Here is a 22,903-nt window from a genome sequence, read left to right as displayed (position 1 = left end):
GTGGGAGAACTTGCACAATTGGTGGCTGACTAAATACTTTTTTGCCCCACTGTATGTGATAAGTGTAATCAACCACAAACCATCCACAGAAACCACGTTCCAAAACCCGTTACGGCCTGTAACACACTATTTCATGAAAAGTGATGGAACGGCACCTTCCCAGCAACATATACAGACCAAAATTACCAGCCCCACTTAACTAGATGTGATAAGATTAATCATCCACAAACCATCCAGAGAAATCACATTCCAAAACCTGTTACGGCCTGTAACACACTTTTTCATGAAAAGTGACGGAACGGCACCTTATCAACAACATATACAGACCGTATTCACCAGCCACATATAACTAAATGTGATAAGTGTAATCAACCACAAACCATCCACAGAAACCATGTTTCAATACTTGCTCCGGCCTGTAATACGCTTTTCCATGAGAAGTGACGGAACGCCACCATCCCAGCAACATATACAGACCAGATTCACCAGCCACACATAACTAGATTAAATAAGTGTAAACCACAAACCATCCACAGAAACCACGTTCCAATACCCGTTCCGACCTGTAAAACGTTTTTTCATGAAAATTGACGGATCGGCACCTTATCAACAAACCAGATACATCACATTCACCAGTCACACATGACTAAATTTCTAAAGTGTAATGAGCCACAAACCATCCACAGAAACCACATTATGATATCTGTTCCAGCCTGTAATACGCTTTTCATGAAAATTGATGGAACAGCACCTTCCCAGCAACATATACAGACCAAATTCACAAGCCACACATAACTAGATGTGATAAGTGTAATCAACCACAAACCATCCACAGAAACCACATTCCAATATCTGTTCTGGCCGGTAATATGCTTTTTCATGAAAAGTGATGGAACGGCACCTTACCAGCAACATATACAGACCAAATTCACCAGCCACACATAACTAGATGTGATAAGTGTAATCAACCACAAACCATCCACAGAAACCACATTCCAATATCTGTTCTGGCCGGTAATATGCTTTTTAATATGCTTTTTCATGAAAAGTGACGGAACGGCACCTTATCAACAACATATACAGACCAAATTTGGTCTGTATATGTTGCTGGGAAGGTGCCGTTCCATCACTTTTCATGAAAAAGCGTTTTACAGGCCGGAACGGGTATTGGAACATGGTTTGTGGTTGATTACACTTATCACATCTAGTTATGTGTGGCTGGTGAATTTGGTCAGTATATGTTAATGGGAAGGTGCTGTTCCGACACTTTTCATGAAAAAGCGTATTTCAGGCATTGGAACGTGGTTTCTGTGGATGGTTTGTGGCTGATTACACTTATTATATTTAGTTATGGAAGGTGCTGTTCCGGGCTGTTATGTTTTGTTCCAGACACTATTTTGGTAGTTAAAGCGTTAATTATTATATAACAAAGATTCTTTTTCCTAAAATTGTTCTCAAGAGTCTCTAACACATCCCATTATATTTTGAATCAATTTCCTTCATAAAAGGCCTGTTCCGTTCCGTTCCGGCTTTTACACCATCCCCAGACAGGCTATTATGGCGGATTCCCATAGGGTTTCCTTGCTATCCATAACCAATATGGCAGATTCCCATAGGGTCCCCTTGCAATCCATAACCAATATGGCGAATTTCTATAGGCTTCACTTGCCTGCCAATCATAACCAATATGGCTCATATACCTTGCTGTCCATAACCAATATGGGAGGTTTCTTTAGATTATTTTATGTTCATAAACATGATGCTGAAATCTACCTAACCATGCAGGTGCACCTGAATAAATGTATTTTGATAAACATTGCGGGTCATTCAGTAAGGCCAAATTGTTATAAACGGCGTTAATATTACTTCACATTTCCTTAACAATCGGGCAAACTCAAAGAATTTATTCCTAATTTTCAAGTTTTGCACGAAACATCATGGGGAATTTCTTTGCGGTCACTTCCTTTCCACAACCAATATAAGGCGTCACTTCCTTACCATAACAAAGATGGCGGATGCCCCTTTTCACTTCCAGACCATAACAAAGATGGCGAATGCACCCCTGTTTCACTTCCTATCCATAACAAAGATGGCGGGTTGCGTCAGATTTACTTCCTAATGATAACTAAAACCGCGCGTCTGAACTCAGCAAACTGCTTCCTGGCTGATAAAAATCACGGGAGCTGCTCTACCGTTACCGTATTATATGCAGTGCGGCACAGGTTAACAAATGGTGGGTATAACTTTAAATAGTGTCATGTATAGTCTCACTGGTGTGCTGTTTCTCTGTGTATGTAGTGTGTGAGCATGAGGAGGGGGCGTCTAGCTGTGTATGTAGTGTGTGAGCATGAGGAGGGGGCGTCTAGCTGTGTATGTAGTGTGTGAGCATGAGAAGGGGGCGTCTAGCTGTGTATGTAGTGTGTGAGCATGAGGAGGGGGCGTCTAGCTGTGTATATAGTGTGTGAGCATGAGGAGGGGGCGTCTAGCTGTGTATGTGAGCATGAGGAGGGGGCGTCTGGCTGTGTATGTAGTGTGTGTGAGCATGAGGAGGGGGCGTCTAGCTGTATATGTAGTGTGTGAGCATGAGGGAGGGGGTGTCTATCTGTGTATTTAGTGTGTGAGCATGAGGGAGGGGGTGTCTATCTGTGTATTTAGTGTGTGAGCATGAGGGAGGGGGTGTCTATCTGTGTATGTAGTGTGTGAGCATGAGGGAGGGGGTGTCTAGCTGTGTATGTAGTGTGTGAGCATGAGGGAGGGGGTGTCTAGCTGTGTATGTAGTGTGTGAGCATGAGGAGGGGGCGTCTAGCTGTGTATGTAGTGTGTGAGCATGAGGGAGGGGGTGTCTAGCTGTGTATTTAGTGTGTGAGCATGAGGGAGGGGGTGTCTAGCTGTGTATGTAGTGTGTGAGCATGAGGAGGGGGCGTCTAGCTGTGTATGTAGTGTGTGAGCATGAGGAGGGGGCGTCTAGCTGTGTATGTAGTGTGTGAGCATGAGGAGGGGGCGTCTAGCTGTGTATGTAGTGTGTGAGCATGAGGAGGGGGCGTCTAGCTGTGTATGTAGTGTGTGAGCATGAGGAGGGGGCGTCTAGCCGTGTATGTAGTGTGTGTGAGCATGAGGAGGGGGCGTCTAGCTGTGTATGTAGTGTGTGAGCATGAGGAGGGGGCGTCTAGCTGTGTATGTAGTGTGTGAGCATGAGGAGGGGGCGTCTAGCTGTGTATGTAGTGTGTGAGCATGAGGAGGGGGCGTCTAGCTGTGTATGTAGTGTGTGAGCATGAGGAGGGGGCGTCTAGCTGTGTATGTAGTGTGTGAGCATGAGGAGGGGGCGTCTAGCTGTGTATGTAGTGTGTGAGCATGAGGAGGGGGCGTCTAGCCGTGTATATAGTGTGTGAGCATGAGGAGGGGGCGTCTAGCCGTGTATATAGTGTGTGAGCATGAGGAGGGGGCGTCTAGCCGTGTATATAGTGTGTGAGCATGAGGAGGGGGCGTCTAGCCGTGTATGTAGTGTGTGTGAGCATGAGGAGGGGGCGTCTAGCCGTGTATGTAGTGTGTGTGAGCATGAGGAGAGGGCGTCTAGCTGTGTATGTAGTGTGTGTGAGCATGAGGAGGTGGTGTCTAGCTGTGTATGTAGTGTGTGAGCATGAGGAGGGGGCGTCTAGCTGTGTATGTAGTGTGTGAGCATGAGGGAGGGGGTGTCTAGCTGTGTATTTAGTGTGTGAGCATGAGGGAGGGGGTGTCTAGCTGTGTATGAAGTGTGTGAGCATGAGGAGGGGGCGTCTAGCTGTGTATGTAGTGTGTGAGCATGAGGAGGGGGCGTCTAGCCGTGTATGTAGTGTGTGTGAGCATGAGGAAGGGGCGTCTAGCTGTGTATGTAGTGTGTGAGCATGAGGAGGGGGCGTCTAGCTGTGTATGTAGTGTGTGAGCATGAGGAGGGGGCGTCTAGCTGTGTATGTAGTGTGTGAGCATGAGGAGGGGGCGTCTAGCTGTGTATGTAGTGTGTGAGCATGAGGAGGGGGCGTCTAGCTGTGTATGTAGTGTGTGAGCATGAGGAGGGGGCGTCTAGCTGTGTATGTAGTATGTGAGCATGAGGAGGGGGCGTCTAGCTGTGTATGTAGTGTGTGAGCATGAGGAGGGGGCGTCTAGCTGTGTATGTAGTGTGTGTGAGCATGAGGGAGGGGGCGTCTAGCTGTGTGTGAGCATGAGGGAGGGGGCGTCTAGCTGTGTGTGAGCATGAGGAGGGGGCGTCTAGCTGTGTGTGAGCATGAGGGAGGGGGCGTCTAGCTGTGTATGTAGTTTGTCACTTAGGGCTAATTGGTTAAGGTGTGTTTAAAAAAAATAAAGTAAGTTAATCCGTAGACAGACTATGTATACGTTACCAGAGCAGTTATGAAATAAATTATCCATTCATTTTTTAGTGTTGTTACTACAGGGCTGTGTTATTCCTTTTGTCAGTGCATCTTATCAAGTGGTCGTGGTTTGTGAACACTAGATAGTAGTGATACTGGCCAGTAGTCAGTGCTATTTATACTACTTGTGTATAAACATAGTACATTATGCTGTGCTAGTTAGGCTTTGCATTGGGCTGGACAGACAAACTCAGGTGAGCCTGTCCTGTTTTGTTTCTCACCTCTGGATGCACGCATGAAGACCGGCTCCTGATTCTCCACACAAACTCTCACGCTCAAAAATGGGCCGGCTCCTAAGCTTACATTACTGCATTTTTCAAATAAAGATACCAAGAGAACGAAGACAAATTTAATTGGAGTAAATTAGAAAGTTGCTTAAAGTGAATGCAAATTTTGATGCTAAAGTGCCCGGTTTTTAAAAATTCAATTAAAAACAGGGGCACTTTAATTCATCAAAAATTACATTTCACTCGTGAAAAAATACTTACCTTTTAATCTTGACAGCTGCTCCAGCTTCCTCCGGTCGTCGCAAGCCATTTCTGATGTCAGAAATGATGGATGGGACATCCTCCAATCACGACTTCCCCCCCCTGGGGGAATCAGTGTCTGATTCAATGCCGTGATTGGAGGAAGCCGGTTTCCTCATTTAAGACCCAGGAAGAGGCTTTGCGACGAGTGGAGGAAGCTGGAGCTGCTGTGAAGATTAAAAGATTATTTTTTTTTTTCTCAACAGAAGTGAAATGTAAATTTTGATGAATTAAAGTTCCCCTGTTTTTAATCGAGTTTTTAAAAACCGGGCACTTTAGCATCAAAATTTACATTCACTTTAATCACTGCTGTATCTGAATCATGAGAGAAATAAATTGGGTTTAGTATCCCTTTAAGTGTTATTATAAGATATTGATACTGTAACTTTAAGATGTATTTCTCTTTTTGTTTGAAGGAACTGACTGAGTTTGATGAGGTCGCCGTTTACTTCTCTGAGGAGGAGTGGGGCAGTTTGAGAGCAGATCAGAAGCAGTTGTATAAGGAGGTGATGATGACGAATTACCGGACCCTCGTGTCGTTGGGTAATACACAAATATGTCTGTACACGTTATCAGAGGGTAGGAAATATAACCTACAGATGAAATGGATGCTGTATCTGGTAATAATAGATTTCATAACTATCATACAAACAAGAGTTCAGTTAAGTCCATTAATGAGATCAGATTCCTGTAGCTCTCCCTATACTGGTGGGAAAACCTTTCCAGAAATCCGAGACGTGGATCCGACTGTAGTAAGACGTGTTTATTACTGTGTCATATCTACCTATATGATGTGAGGTATGATCAGTAGCAGACGTGTTTATTACTGTGTCATATCAACCTATGTGATGTGAGGTATGATCAGTAGCAGACGTGTTTATTACTGTGTCATATCTACCTATGTGATGTGAGATCAGTAGCAGACGTGTTTATTACTGTGTCATATCTACCTATGTGATGTGAGATCAGTAGCAGACGTGTTTGTTACTGTGTCATATCTACCTATGTGATGTGAGATCAGTAGCAGACGTGTTTGTTACTGTGTCATATCTACCTATGTGAGGTAGGATCAGTAGCAGACGTGTTTATTACTGTCATATCTACCTATATGATGTGAGATCAGTAGCAGACGTGTTTGTTACTGTGTCATATCTACCTATGTGAGGTAGGATCAGTAGCAGACGTGTTTATTACTGTGTCATATCTACCTATGTGATGTGAGATCAGTAGCAGACGTGTTTGTTACTGTGTCATATCTACCTATGTGAGGTAGGATCAGTAGCAGACGTGTTTATTACTGTGTCATATCTACCTATGTGATGTGAGATCAGTAGCAGACGTGTTTGTTACTGTGTCATATCTACCTATGTGATGTGAGATCAGTAGCAGACGTGTTTATTACTGTGTCATATCTACCTATGTGATGTGAGATCAGTAGCAGACGTGTTTGTTACTGTGTCATATCTACCTATGTGATGTGAGATCAGTAGCAGACGTGTTTGTTACTGTGTCATATCTACCTATGTGAGGTAGGATCAGTAGCAGACGTGTTTATTACTGTCATATCTACCTATATGATGTGAGATCAGTAGCAGACGTGTTTGTTACTGTGTCATATCTACCTATGTGAGGTAGGATCAGTAGCAGACGTGTTTATTACTGTGTCATATCTACCTATGTGATGTGAGATCAGTAGCAGACGTGTTTGTTACTGTGTCATATCTACCTATGTGAGGTAGGATCAGTAGCAGACGTGTTTATTACTGTGTCATATCTACCTATGTGATGTGAGATCAGTAGCAGACGTGTTTGTTACTGTGTCATATCTACCTATGTGATGTGAGATCAGTAGCAGACGTGTTTATTACTGTGTCATATCTACCTATGTGATGTGAGATCAGTAGCAGACGTGTTTGTTACTGTGTCATATCTACCTATGTGATGTGAGATCAGTAGCAGACGTGTTTATTACTGTGTCATATCTACCTATGTGAGGTAGGATCAGTAGCAGACGTGTTTGTTACTGTGTCATATCTACCTATGTGATGTGAGGTAGGGTCAGTAGCAGACGTGTTTATTACTGTCATATCTACCTATGTGATGTGAGATCAGTAGCAGACATGTTTATTACTGTGTCATATCTACCTATGTGATGTGAGATCAGTAGCAGACGTGTTTATTACTGTGTCATATCTACCTATATGATGTGAGATCAGTAGCAGACGTGTTTATTACTGTGTCATATCTACCTATATGATGTGAGATCAGTAGCAGACGTGTTTGTTACTGTGTCATATCTACCTATGTGAGGTAGGATCAGTAGCAGACGTGTTTATGTTACTGTGTCATATCTGCCTATGTGATGTGAGGTAGGATCAGTAGCAGACATGTTTATTACTGTGTCATATCTACCTATGTGATGTGAGATCAGTAGCAGACATGTTTATTACTGTGTCATATCTACCTATGTGATGTGAGATCAGTAGCAGACGTTTTTGTTACTGTGTCATATCTACCTATGTGATGTGAGATCAGTAGCAGACATGTTTATTACTGTGTCATATCTACCTATATGATGTGAGATCAGTAGCAGACGTGTTTATTACTGTGTCATATCTACCTATATGATGTGAGATCAGTAGCAGACGTTTTTGTTACTGTGTCATATCTACCTATGTGAGGTAGGATCAGTAGCAGACGTGTTTATGTTACTGTGTCATATCTACCTATGTGATGTGAGGTAGGATCAGTAGCAGACGTGTTTATTACTGTGTCATATCTACCTATGTGATGTGAGATCAGTAGCAGACGTGTTTGTTACTGTCATATCTACCTATGTGATGTGAGGTATGATCAGTAGCAGACGTGTTTATGTTACTGTGTCATATCTACCTATGTGATGTGAGATCAGTAGCAGACGTGTTTGTTACTGTGTCATATCTACCGATGTGATGTGAGGTAGGGTCAGTAGCAGACGTGTTTATTACTGTGTCATATCTACCTATGTGATGTGAGGTAGGGTCAGTAGCAGACGTGTTTATTACTGTGTCATATCTACCTATGTGATGTGAGGTAGGGTCAGTAGCAGACGTGTTTATTACTGTGTCATATCTACCTATGTGATGTGAGGTAGGATCAGTAGCAGACGTGTTTGTTACTGTGTCATATCTACCTATGTGATGTGAGATCAGTAGCAGACGTGTTTGTTACTGTGTCATATCTACCTATGTGATGTGATGTGAGATCAGTAGCAGACGTGTTTATTACTGTGTCATATCTACCTATATGATGTGAGATCAGTAGCAGACGTTTTTGTTACTGTGTCATATCTACCTATGTGAGGTGGGATCAGTAGCAGACGTGTTTATGTTACTGTGTCATATCTACCTATGTGATGTGAGATCAGTAGCAGACGTTTTTGTTACTGTGTCATATCTACCTATGTGATGTGATGTGAGATCAGTAGCAGACGTGTTTATTACTGTGTCATATCTACCTATATGATGTGAGATCAGTAGCAGACGTTTTTGTTACTGTGTCATATCTACCTATGTGAGGTGGGATCAGTAGCAGACGTGTTTATGTTACTGTGTCATATCTACCTATGTGATGTGAGATCAGTAGCAGACGTGTTTGTTACTGTGTCATATCTACCTATGTGAGGTAGGATCAGTAGCAGACGTGTTTATGTTACTGTGTCATATCTACCTATGTGATGTGAGATCAGTAGCAGACGTGTTTGTTACTGTGTCATATCTACCTATGTGAGGTAGGATCAGTAGCAGACGTGTTTATGTTACGGTGTCATATCTACCTATGTGATGTGAGGTATGATCAGTAGCAGACGTGTTTATTACTGTGTCATATCTACCTATGTGAGGTAGGATCAGTAGCAGACGTGTTTATTACTGTGTCATATCTACCTATGTGAGGTAGGATCAGTAGCAGACGTGTTTATTACTGTGTCATATCTACCTATGTGATGTGAGGTATGATCAGTAGCAGACGTGTTTATTACTGTGTCATATCTACCTATGTGAGGTAGGATCAGTAGCAGACGTGTTTATTACTGTGTCATATCTACCTATGTGATGTGAGGTATGATCAGTAGCAGACGTGTTTATTACTGTGTCATATCTACCTATGTGATGTGAGGTATGATCAGTAGCAGACGTGTTTATTACTGTGTCATATCTACCTATGTGATGTGAGGTAGGATCAGTAGCAGACGTGTTTATTACTGTGTCATATCTACCTATGTGATGTGAGATCGGTAGCAGACGTGTTTATTACACTCTCATATAACACACACCACACAAACTCTCATATAACACACACCGCACGCTCTCATATAAAAAACACACACACACCACACACACTCTCATACACGCTTGACTGTCCCTTTAAGGTCCTTTTCTCATTCCTGTGTGTTTATTTGATAACATTTTTGCTGTGAAGAAGAGGCATGTTCTCTCTGCAGAACTGCAAAACCAAGAATCTGTGGCAACGATGATCCAACTCTCAAAAATATAATGAACAAATGGGCACCACATAGCGTAATACTACAAGTAAATCAAGGTAACACTTCCCAAAGGGAATCAACTCACACTTTGTGTTGGCACCTATGAGAGAAGGTGCATATGCGCAGTTGAGCACTCAGTTACCAACTGACTGAAACATCTAGGACACCGCATCCTCAGCATTGGTCCGGATCACTTCGGACTGGTGACGTGGCAGTAGTGGAAACCTGCAGAGTATTTGCAATCACAACCTAGTGCATCAGGAGTCACTCTGTAGCGCCACATACAATGAGAACACCAACCGCCAAACTCTGGATAAAACACTTTATTTTTTTTTCAGCGGTTCGTTTCTCAGCCCTTTGACCTTTTCCTCAGGCTGATTCAATTTGGGAATTATTTCCTAGATTTACTTGCAATATCGCGTTATGTGGCCCCCCTTTTTGTTCCTTCTATTATATACATGACATAAGAGCTATATGTATAGAAGTGTAGTATGAAAGTTTAACACCACCACTCTACAATGAATTGACCTGAAAGTTGCTGATACCTCCCCATTTGTAGGACATCTTCTGGCCTTACCGTGTGGTGTAGTAGATGATTATGATCTGCAGAATACAGTTTATGTTGGTAAATTTATTTTGGAAGAACTATCTGTCAGTATTGGCATGTAAACAGCAGACATAGCACAATGAATGATTGTCCGATGAATTATCCTGTGTTTTTTTTGTTTGCTTTTTCTCTCTGTATGTCCTTTTCGTTAGTCCAGCCACTCTCGTTCTAATGCAAAATAATGGCTTTTTAGGAAGGAGCACAGTATCATTGGCAGATAATTTGTGCAGTCTTTGATTGCTCAAATCGGGTGACAACTGCTGAGGCAGTCTCCACCTATACCCGGTGACATTGTCTAGTGGTTACTTATTGGCTTGTAAACATTAAAATTGGCCACTTACATCTATAATTGACTACGTCTTGTGACGAGATATGAAAATGTGAGATACTAGAAGAGTGAATTGAGATTCAGAGAACAATATTGCCATATTTACAGCTACAAAAAAAGTATAATGTATTGCACTATTAACTTCAATGCACCCCGTCCAGTCCTTGTGGAAAAGTGTCCCTACTTAAGCGTAGATTAATGAAATATTATTTTTTAATTAAGTAGGTCCAAGTCTGCCCTTCCCCTCCCAATAAGTTAATTAAATAATGATATATTAAATTTACCAATGGAGCCAATTGCAGCGCCCTTAGTATTCTACACCAAGGAGTAGTACTCAACTGGGGTCTGAACAAAAGCATAATATCTTGTTCTATGGCAGCAGCCTCTTAGCCCAGTATGTGCCTTCCATAATGAAGAACTTTCCTGCAGTATATTAGTCTGTTTCTATCTAAAATGTTCAACGCCAAGATATCATGCAGTCCTTCTCTGGGTAAGAGACAGCCCCTGACGTGTTTCAGGCTTCTGTAGACCTCGTCAGGCAGCTGACCCTTAGAAATTAGTTTCCCTAAGAGAGATAGTGGGAAACCAGACATGGACACGTTGTCCTATGTGCTTAGACAGGTTATAATAGTTGTTTGTAGAGCGCCAGCAGACTCTGCAGCCCCATTTCTGTGCCGCACTGACAAGGGCCACTGAAGGCCAAAAAAGTCATCTGCAGTTGCTGTGGCCCTAGCTCAGAGGAGGATTGCCTGGTATTTTGTGATTGGGCTCGTCCTTTATTCTGGTGCTGCCTCTTCATGCGCTAGATCAGCTGTTTAATATAAAAACAAGGGGCTGATCAGTGGTGGCTATGGAAGGTTATGCATTTAATTAAAATGTATTTTTGTTATTTTGTGTGTTCATGAAGTAAGATGTTTTTAACATGGGAAATGATATTGTTTGCATTAACATCATTCTCCTCTTAATATTTTGTTACTAGTCATTTTATGATAATACGGAGTAAGTAGTTTAATTGTGTGTCCACAGGACGGTTAACTGTGAAGCCGTCAGTTGTCTCAATGATCGAACAAGGAGTAGAGCCGTATGTGAGCAGGTGTCCGAAGGTTGAGGAGGAAGAAATTCTTATAAGTAAGATAACAGGTGAGTATGGAAAAGTAAAGAGAGAGAGAGAGTGCATTTGCATTGATTTTATACACTAGGAAATAATTGGGGAATAAGTATTTCAGGAAAATGTATCAAGCAGCATTTGCAGATTTTGAGGCTTTGCAGTACTGGTTTGTATGAGCGACCTTGTAACCACAAATTTAAGAAGGAAAAACATCTTCTTTAAACTCTTCGCCACCTCAGAAGTGGCCAAAAACAAGTGCAGAGGACCACGTGTCCAATAGGGTGACCAGATAAGTGCTCACAAGAGAAATGCTCACACACAATTCTATTATGTTATCATTGGGGAATAAAACTGAAATGCTGATACTAATATAAACTAAGATGCTCCTGGGGAGGTTTCAATCTACGCCTAATGCGCATTTCGCCGTTAGGCTTTCTCGCTTTTGAGAAAGCCTGTCGGCATAATGCGTATCAGGCGTGTTTTGTGATTCCTTACAGCACCTTATATTGTTTGCTTTATGGTCATTTTTGTGGTGACAGAGAATAATTTTGCAGTCTATGGATGCACGGACCCAACCAGTTTTAATAATTGTGTTGGTTCTACCTGTATTTAGTTTAATTGGTTTGGGGCACTATGCACTGCTGTTGATAGTTAATGGCCTTGGTGGAACAAGCACAATGGGACAACATAACTGCATCTTTGTCATCTTACTTTAATCGTTGGTATAGCTTATACTCGGGTATTTTTTGGTGCTGTTTGGATCATATCCACTTTGGATTTTTAAATGATTTTATATTAACATGATCACTTATTTTGCTTTATGTGTTTAATAAAAGTTATGTTTTATATGTAACCTGTCACATAGTCTCCACCTTATATAACTTTGTGCCTCTTGCCTTTTCATATTTTTCAATTATATTTTTTTGGCATAGAGCACCCCCACTCTCTCTTATAGATATGGAACATTCCATTAAAGGGACAGTCTACACCAGAATTGTTATTGTTTAAAAAGATGTATAATCCCTTTATTACCCATTCCCTAGTTTTACCTCTGTGATTACCTTGTATCTATTCTCTGCAGACTGCCCCTTATCTCAGTTATATTAATATACTTTTTACCTCTGTGATTACCCTGTTTCTAAGCCTCTGCAGACTGCCCCTTATCTCAGTTATATTAATATACTTTTTACCTCTGTGATTACCCTGTTTCTAAGCCTCTGCAGACTGCCCCTTATCTCAGTTATATTAATATACTTTTTATCTCTGTGATTACCTTGTATCTATTCTCTGCAGACTGCCCCTTATCTCAGTTATATTAATATACTTTTTACCTCTGTGATTACCCTGTTTCTAAGCCTCTGCAGACTGCTCCTTATCTCAGTTATATTAATATACTTTTTACCTCTGTGATTACCCTGTATCTAACCCTCTGCAGACTGCTCCTTATCTCAGTTATATTAATATACTTTTTACCTGTGTAATTACCCTGTATCTAAGCCTCTGCAGACTGCTCCTTATCTCAGTTATATTAATATATTTTTACCTCTGTGATTACCTTGTATCTAACCCTCTGCAGACTGCCCCTTATCTCAGTTATATTAATATATTTTTACCTCTGTGATTACCTTGTATCTAACCCTCTGCAGACTGCCCCTTATCTCAGTTATATTTATTTATGCCCCCTTATTTCAGTTCTTTTGACAAACTTGCATTTTAGCCAATCAGAGCTGGCTCATCTGAACTCCACGTGCGTTAGCACAGTGTTATCTATATGACACACACACATGAACTAACACCCTATAGTGGTGAAAAACTGTCAAAATGCCCTTAGAGAAGAGGTGGCCTTCAAGGGCTTAGAAATTAGCATATGAACCTCCTAGGTTTAGCTTTCAACTAAGAATACCAAGAGAACAAAGCAAAATTGATGATAAAAGTGAATTGGAAAATTGTTTAAAATTACATTTTCTATCTGAGTCATGAAAGTTTATTTTGGACTAGACTGTCCCTTTAATTACTAATAAGTAGGTTAATATTTTCCATTTACTGTTTTCTAACTCAAATGATTCAGAGCAGCAATTTTCTAATTTACAATTTTTTTTCTTTGTTCTTTTGGTATTTTTATCTGAAAAAGCAAAAATGTAAGCTTAGTAGCCGGCGCATTTTGGGTTGAGCACCTGGGTAGCACTCGCTGATTACTGTCTATATTTAGCAAAGATGGGCCGGCTCCTAAGCTTACACTCCTGTTTTTTTGTTTTTTCTTCAAATATTGATACCAAAAGAACGAAGAAAATTTGATAATAGAAGTAAATTTAAAAGTTTCTTAAAATTGCTGCTCTGACTAATGAAAGATTAATTTTGACTAGACTATCCCTTTAAGTTCCTGTTAGAAATGGAAGAACAGAACAATGTTATATTCCTCACAGCCATTGGCTGCTCACTCTAGTGACCTATTTATAACTGTCCCTAATTGGCCACAGCAGAGAAGGTAACCTAAGTTACAACATGGCAGCTCCCATTGTTTTATAGACTAAAACTTTACACTTTATTTGTCACTATTTAAACAGCTAATGAAACTTTATAAATACATCTACAGGTTATTCTCAGACTAATCGTTTCTTTGAATGCATCATTCTATTTCACATTTATTTAGTGTTTAATGTCCCTTTAAATGGATATGAAACCCAATTATTTTTTCTTTCATGATTCAGATACAGCATCTTTTTTTAAACGGCTTTCCAATTTACTTTATATTATGAATTTTGCTTCATTCTCTTGATATCCTTTGTTGAAAGAGCAGCACTGCATCACTGGGAGCTAGCTGAACACATCGGTAAGCCAATGGCAAGTGGCATATATGTGCAGCGACCAATCAGCAGCTAGATCCCAGCTCCTGGGTATGCTTTTCAACAAAGGTTACAAAGTGAACTAAGCAAATTCTATAATAGAAGTAAATTTGAAAGTTGTTTAAAGGGACGCTCAAGTCAAATTAAACTTTCATGATTCAGATAGAGCAGCAATTTTAAACAACTTTCTAATTTACTTCTATTAACAAAATGTGCACAGTATTTTTATATTTACACTTTGAGTCACCAGCTTCTACTGAGCATGTGCAAGAGTTCAGACTATACATATGTGCATTTGTGATTGGCTGATGGCTGTCACATGGTACGTGTATACATTTGTGATTGGCTGATGGCTGTCACATGATAACAGAATTTATGCTTACCTGATAAATTTCTTTCTCTTGTGATGTATTGAGTCCACGGATTCATCCATACTTATGGGATATTCTCCTTCCCTACAGGAAGTGGCAGAGAGAGCACCCACAGCAGAGCTGTCCATATAGCTCCTCCCTTAGCTCCACCCCCCAGTCATTCGACTGAAGGCTAGGAAGAAAAAGGAGAAACTATAGGGTGCAGTGGTGACTGAAGTTTTTTAAATAAAAATATACTACCTGTCTTAAATAGACAGGGCGGGCCGTGGACTCGATACATCACAAGAGAAAGAAATTTATCAGTTAAGCATAAATTCTGTTTTCTCTTGTAAGATCTATCGAGTCCACGGATTCATCCATACTTATGGGATACCAATACCAAAGCTATAGGACACGGATGAAGGGAGGGACAAGACAGGTACCTTAAACGGAAGGCACCACTGCTTGTAGAACCTTTCTCCCAAAAATAGCCTCCGAAGAAGCAAAAGTATCAAATTTGGAAAAAGTATGAAGCGAAGACCAAGTCGCCGCCTTACAAATCTGTTCAACAGAAGCCTCATTTTTAAAAGCCCATGTGGAAGCCACTGCTCTAGTAGAATGAGCAGTAATTCTTTCAGGAGGCTGCTGGCCAGCAGTCTCATAAGCCAAACGGATTAAGCTTTTCAGCCAAAAGGAAAGAGAGGTAGCCGTAGCCTTTTGACCTCTCCATTTACCAGAATAAACAACAAACAATGAAGATGTTTGACGGAAATCTTTAGTTGCTTATAAGTAGAACTTTAAAGCACGAACCACATCAAGATTGTGCAACAGACGTTCCTTCTTTGATGAAGGATTAGGACACAGAGAAGGAACAACAATCTCCTGATTGATATTCCTATTAGAAACAACCTTAGGAAGAAACCCAGGTTTGGTACGCAAAACCACCTTATCTGCATGGAAAACTAGGTAAGGTGAGTCACACTGTAAAGCAGATAACTCAGAAACTCTTCGAGCCGAAGAGATAGCTACTAAAAACAAAACTTTCCAAGATAGAAGCTTAATATCTATGGAATGCATAGGTTCAAACGGAACCCCTTGAAGAACATTAAGAACCAAATTTAGGCTCCATGGTGGAGCAACAGGTTTAAATACAGGCTTGATCCTGACCAAGGCCTGACTAAACGCTTGAACGTCTGGGACATCTGCCAGATGTTTGTGTAAAAGAATAGACAAAGCAGATATTTCTCTTGTAAGGTGTATCCAGTCCACGGGTTCATCCATTACTTGTTGGATATTTTCCTTCCCAACAGGAAGTTGCAAGAGGACACCCACAGCAGAGCTGTCTATATAGCTCCTCCCCTAACCCCCACCCCCAGTCATTCTCTTGCAACTCTCGACAAGATAGGAAGTATCAAGAGATATGTGGTGACTTAGTGTAGTTTTACCTTCAAGAGTTTGTTATTTTTAAACGGTACCAGCATTGTACTGTTTTACTCTCAGGCAGAAATTAGAAGAATTCTGCCTGGAGGTTGATGATCTTAGCGGTTTGTAACTAAGGTCCATTGCTGTTCTCACACATAACTGAAGAGTATGGGAAAACTTTAGTTGGGGGAACGGTCTGCAGATTACCTGCTTTGAGGTATGTTCAGTATTTTTATTTCTAGAGAGATGAATAAAAGTTCTAGAAAATGCTGACAGAGCCTTGTGTATTTGAGGTAAGCTAGATGCAGTGATTTAACGACTGGGATCATGCTTACAAAACAGGGTAATACTCATGTTAATACTCATATTATTTAGTGACAAAACGTTTTCGTGTTTCATAAATAGGACGTTTTTTCTCTGAGGGAGATAAGTCTTTTCTTGGGGCCCAGTTTTCCACATGGCTAGTTAGATACTCCTAGGAGTATTTTCTTAAGGCCCCTCTGACATCCAGTAAATTGTGGGAGGCACCTATTTTCGCGCTCTAGATGCGCAGTTTCCTTCAGACTGAGACATCCAGCTTCCCTAGAGGAGTCCTCTGGCATCTGAGGACCATTATAGAGGGTTTATTTCTTCCCTAAATCGTATTTGAGGGCAGGTAGGAGCCTCAGCAGAGCTGTGGCAAGGGGCTTAACTGTCTTTTACCGGTGGTTGACGTTTTTTAAATACGGTTTGGGGGCTAAGGGGTTAATCATCCATTTGCAAGTGGGTGCAATGTTGCTTTAGTCCCTTACACACACTGTAAAAATTTCTAAAACTTTACTATATTTTTACACTGTTTTGCAGTTTAAGTGCTAGTTTTTTTTCTCTTAAAGGCACAGTAACATTTTTGTTTCATTGCTGTTTCACATTTATTAAAGTGTTTTCCAAGCTTGCTTGTCTCATTACTAGTCTGTTAAACATGTCTGACATAGAGGAAACTCCTTGTTCAATATGTTTGGAAGCCATTGTAGAACCCCCTCTTAGAATGTGTACCAAATGTACTGCAATTTCTATAAACTATAAAGACCATATTATGGCACTTAAAGATTTATCTCCAGAGGATTCTCTGACTGAAAAAAGGGAGATTATGCCATCTAGCTCTCCCCATGTGTCAGAACCTATAACTCCCGCTCAAGTGACGCCAAGTACATCTAGTGCGTCTAATTCTTACCCTACAGGACATGGCGGCAGTTATGAATGCTACCCTCTCAGAGGTATTGTCCAAACTGCCAGGATTACAAGGAAAGCGAGACAGCTCTGGGGCTAGAACAAATACAGAGCTTTCTGACGCTTTAATACCTGTGTCCGATATACCCTCACAATACTCAGAAGCCGAGGCAGGAGAGCTTCTATCTGTGGGTGACATTTCAGATTCAGGGAAGACATTGCTTCAGTCTGATTCTGAGATGACAGCGTTTAAATTTAAGCTTGAACACCTCCGCTTATTGCTTAGGGAGGTTTTAGCGACTCTGGATGACTGTGAACCCATTGTAGTTCCAGAGAAATTGTGTAAGATGGACAAATACTTTGCAGTGCCTGTTTACACTGATGTTTTTCCAGTCCCTAAGAGGTTTTCGGAAATTATTACTAAGGAATGGGATAGACCAGGTGTGCCGTTCTCTCCCCCTCCTGCTTTTTAAAAGATGTTTCCCATAGATGCCGCCATACGGGACTCGTGGCAGACGGTCCCTAAGGTGGAGGGAGCAGTCTCTACCCTAGCTAAGCGTACAACTATCCCCGTCGAGGACAGTTGTGCTTTCCTAGATCCTATGGATAAAAAATTGGAGGGTCTCCTTAAGAAATTTTTTATACATCAAGGTTTTATTCTCCATCCTCTTGCATGCATTGCCCCAGTTACTGCTGCAGCGGCTTTTTGGTTCGAGTCTCTTGAGGAGGCTCTACAGGTGGAGACCCCATTAGATGATATTTTAGACAGGATTAAAGCTCTTAAGTTAGCTAATTCCTTTATCTCTAACGCTGTTTTTCATTTAACCAAGCTAACCGCTAAGAATTCAGGTTTTGCCATTCTGGCGCGTAGGACGCTATGGCTTAAGTCCTGGTCAGCAGACGTTACTTCAAAGTCTAAGCTTCTTAACATCCCCTTCAAGGGACAGACCCTATTCGGGCCTGGTCTGAAGGAGATCATTTCTGAAATTACTGGAGGAAAAGGTCACGCCCTTCCTTAGGATAGGTCCAATAAGTTAAGGACCAAACAGAATAATTTTCGTTCCTTTCGAAACTTCAAGAGTGGCGCAGCTTCAGCTTCCTCTAATGCAAAACAAGAGGGAAATTTCGCCCAGTCCAAACCAGTCTGGAGACCTAACCAGGCTTGGAACAAGGGGAAGCAAGCCAAAAAAACCTGCTGCTTCCTCTAAGACAGCATGAAGGAGTAGCCCCCGATCCGGGACCGGATCTAGTAGGGGGCAGACTTTCTCTCTTCGCTCAGGCTTGGGCAAGAGACGTCCAGGATCCCTGGGCACTAGAGATTGTTTCCCAGGGATATCTTCTGGAATTCAAAGGTTCATCTCCAAAGGGGAGATTTCACCTCTCACAACTATCTGCAAACCAGATAAGGAGAGAGGTATTCTTACGTTGCGTTCAAGACCTACTGGTTATGGGAGTGATCCACCCAGTTCCAAGGGAGGACCAGGGGCAGGGTTTCTATTCAAACCTGTTTATCGTTCCCAAAAAAGAGGTAAAGTTCAGACCAATCTTGGATCTCAAGATCCTAAACAAATTTCTCAGGGTCCCATCTTTCAAGATGGAGACAATCCGAACCATCCTCCCTATGATCCAGGAGGGTCAATATATGACTACCGTGGACTTAAAGGATGCTTATCTCCACATTCCGATTCACAGAGATCATCATTAGTTCCTCAGGTTCGCCTTCCTAGACAGGCATTACCAGTTTGTGGCTCTTCCCTTCGGATTAGCCACGGCGCCAAGAATCTTTACGAAGGTTCTAAGGCCACGGGGCATAGCGGTGGCTCCTTACCTAGACGACATCCTGATCCAGGCGTCGACTTTTCAAATCGCCAAGTCCCATACGGACATTGTTCTGGCCTTTTCTGAGGTCTCACGGGTGGAAGGTGAACAGAGAAAAGAGTTCACTCTCCCCTCTCACAAAAGTTTCCTTCCTAGGAACTCTGATAGATTCAGTAGAAATGAACATTTTTCTGACAGAGGTCAGGATATCAAAGCTTCTAACTTCTTGCCGTGCTCTTCATTCCACTTCTCGGCCGTCAGTGGCTCAGTGTATGGAAATGGTCGGGCTGATGGTAGCGGCAATGGACATAGTTCCGTTTGCCCGCCTACATATCAGACCACTGCAACTTTGCATGCTCAATCAGTGGGATGGGGACTACACAGATTTGTCTCCTCTGTTAAATCTGGATCAAGAGACCAGGGATTCTCTTCTCTGGTGGTTATCTCGGGTCCATCTGTCCAGGGGAATGAGTTTCCGCAAGCCAGAGTGGACTATAGTGACGACAGATGCCAGCCTTCTGGGCTGGGGCGCAGTCTGGAATTCCCTGAAGGCTCAGGGTTCGTGGACTCAGGAGGAGGCCCTCCTTCCGATAAACATTCTGGAGTTAAGAGAGATATTCAATGCTCTTCAGGCTTGGCCTCAACTAGCTGCGGTCAGATTCATCAGATTTTAGTCGGACAATATCACGACTGTAGCCTATATCAACCATCAGGGGGGAACAAGGAGTCCCCTGGCAATGATGGAGGTTTCCAAGATAATTCTTTGGGCAGAGGTTCACTCTTGCCATCTCTCAGCTATCCATATCCCAGGAGTAGAGAACTGGGAGGCGGACTTTCTAAGTCGGCAGATTTTTCATCCGGGGGAGTGGGAGCTCCATCCGGAGGTATTTGCCCAGCTGATTCAACTATGGGGCAAACCAGAACTGGATCTGATGGCGTCTCGTCAGAACGCCAAGCTTCCTCGTTACGGGTCCAGGTCAAGGGATCCCCAGGCAACGCTGATAGATGCTCTAGCAGTGCCCTGGTCCTTCAGCCTGGCTTATGTATTTCCACCATTTCCTCTCCTCCCTCGTCTGATTGCCAAGGTCAAGGAGGAGAGAGCTTCGGTGATTTTAATAGCACCTGTGTGGCCACGCAGGACTTGGTATGCAGATCTGGTGGACATGTCATCCTTTCCACCATGGACTCTACCGCTGAGGCAGGACCTTCTACTCCAAGCTCCATTCAAACATCCAAATCTAATTTCTCTGCGTCTGACTGCTTGGAGATTGAACGCTTGATTTTATCAAAACGTGGTTTCTCCGAGTCGGTCATTGATACCTTGATTCAGGCTCGAAAGCCTGTCACCAGGAAAATCTATCATAAGATATGGTGTAAATATCTTCATTGGTGTGAATCCAAGGGTTACTCATGGAGTAAGGTCAGGATTCCTAGGATATTATCTTTTTTCCAAGAAGGATTGGAAAAGGGATTATCGGCTAGTTCCTTAAAGGGACAGATTTCTGCTCTGTCTATTCTTTTGCACAAGCGTCTGGCTGATGTTCCAGACGTTCAGGCGTTTTGTCAGGCTTTGGTTAGAATCAGGCCTGTGTTTAAACCTGTTGCTCCGCCATGGAGTTTAAATTTAGTTCTTCAAGGGGTTCCGTTTGAACCTTTGCATTCCATAGATATCAAGCTTTTATCTTGGAAAGTTCTGTTCCTATTAGCTATCTCTTCGGCTCGAAGAGTTTCAGAGTTATCTGCCTTGCAGTGTGATTTCCCCTTATCTGATCTTCCATGCAGATAAGGTGGTTTTGCATATCAAAACCTGGGTACCTTCCTAAGGTGGTATCTAATAAGAATATCAATCAGGAAATTGTTGTTCCGTCACTGTGTCCTAATCCTTCTTCAAAAAGGAACGTCTATTACACAATCTTCTCTTTCTTTTTGGCTGAGAAGCATAATCCGTTTAGCTTATGAGACTGCTGGCCAGCAGCCTCCTGAAAGAATTACAGCTCATTCTACTAGAGCGGTAGCTTCCACATGGGCTTTTAAACATGATGCCTCTGTTGAACAGATTTGTAAGGCGGCGACTTGGTCTTCACTTCATACTTTTTCTAAATTCTACAAATTTTATACTTTTGCTTCCTCGGAGGCTATTTTTCGGAGAAAGGTCTTACAGGCAGTGGTGCCTTCCGTTTAAGTTCCTGCCTTGTCCCTCCCTTCATCCGTGTCCTAAAGCTTTCGTTTTGGTATCCCACAAGTAATGGATGAACCCGTGGACTGGATACACCTTACAAGAGAAAACAGAATTTATGCTTACCTGATAAATTACTTTCTCTTGCGGTGTATTCAGTCCACAGCCCGCCCTGGCATTTAAAAGTCAGGTTAAAATTTTTTGTTTAAACTACAGTCACCACTGCACCCTATGGTTTCTCCTTTTTCTTCCTAACCTTTGGTCGAATGACTGGGTGGTGCAGCTAGAGGGGGAGCTATATGGACAGCTCTGCTGTGTGCACTTTGCCACTTCCTGTAGGGAATGAGAATATCCCACAAGTAAAGGATGAATCCGTGGACTGGATACACCGCAAGAGAAACATCAGTGTAAACAGGAACCTCTTAGTATTTATCCATCTTACACAATCTTTCTCTTGTGGTGTATCCAGTCCACGGCCCGCCCTGTCACTTTAAGGCATGTGTTTTTATTTTTAAAACTACAGTCACCACTGCACCCTATAGTTTCTCCTTTTTCTTACTTGTCTTCGGTCGAATGACTGGAGGTGGGGGTTAGGGGAGGAGCTATATAGACAGCTCTGCTGTGGGTGTCCTCTTGCAACTTCCTGTTGGGAAGGAGAATATCCCACAAGTAATGGATGAAACCGTGGACTGTATACACCACAAGAGAGACATTTATCAGGTAAGCATAAATTTTGTTATTGCACTATGGCCTGTATATAACACACACAGCATTTAATTATTGTGCTATGGCCTGTATATAACACACACAGCATTTTATTATTGTGCTATGGCCTATATATAACACACACATCATTTTATTATTGCTGCACTATGGCCTGTATATAACACACAGCATTTTATTATTGCTGCACTATGGCCTGTATATAACACACAGCATTTTATTATTGTGCTATGGCCTATATATAACACACACATCATTTTATTATTGCTGCACTATGGCCTGTATATAACACACAGCATTTTATTATTGCTGCACTATGGCCTGTATATAACACACAGCATTTTATTATTGTGCTATGGCCTGTATATAACACAAACAGCATTTTATTATTGCACTATGGCCTGTATATAACACACACAACATTTTATTATTGCACTATGGCCTGTATATAAAACACACACACAACATTTTATTATTGTGCTATGGCCTGTATATAACACACACACAGCATTTTATTATTGCGCTATGGCCTGTATATAACACACATCATTTTATTATTGCAATATGGCCTGTATATAAAACACATACAGCATTTTATTATTGTGCTATGGCCTGTATATAACACACACACACATCATTTTATTATTGCGCTATGGCCTGTATATAACACACACAGCGATTTAATTATTGCACTATGGCTTGTATATAACATACACAGCATTTTATTATTGCACTATGGCTTGTATATAACACACACATCATTTTATTATTGCACTATGGCTTGTATATAACATACACAGCATTTTATTATTGCACTATAGCCTGTATATAACACACAGACACAGCATTTTATTATTGCACTATGGCCTG

At 41.7% G+C, this 22,903-nt stretch overlaps 1 protein-coding gene across 2 annotated transcripts in view; it reads left to right on the top strand.

Moving 5' to 3' along the window:
- The first annotated feature begins 2,089 nt into the window (after nt 1-2,089).
- Nucleotides 2,090-22,903, top strand: part of LOC128636152 (gastrula zinc finger protein XlCGF26.1-like) — a 34,970-nt gene continuing 14,156 nt past the window's right edge. Inside the window, exons 1-3 of one of the 2 annotated variants that reach the window (XM_053689200.1) lie at nt 2,090-2,233; nt 5,347-5,473; nt 11,414-11,527. In XM_053689200.1, coding sequence (XP_053545175.1) covers nt 2,231-2,233; nt 5,347-5,473; nt 11,414-11,527 — 244 coding nt within the window. In that variant the 5' untranslated portion in view covers nt 2,090-2,230. The remainder of the gene's footprint in view (nt 2,234-5,346; nt 5,474-11,413; nt 11,528-22,903) is intronic. The other variant, XM_053689201.1, reaches the window with a different exon arrangement.

The sequence above is a fragment of the Bombina bombina genome, chromosome 7, assembly GCF_027579735.1.
Source record: "Bombina bombina isolate aBomBom1 chromosome 7, aBomBom1.pri, whole genome shotgun sequence".
In the NCBI taxonomy this organism is placed as follows: domain Eukaryota; kingdom Metazoa; phylum Chordata; class Amphibia; order Anura; family Bombinatoridae; genus Bombina; species Bombina bombina.
The sequence above is the reverse complement of the archived record's forward strand: the minus strand, read 5'-3'. Positions and strand labels throughout refer to the sequence as shown.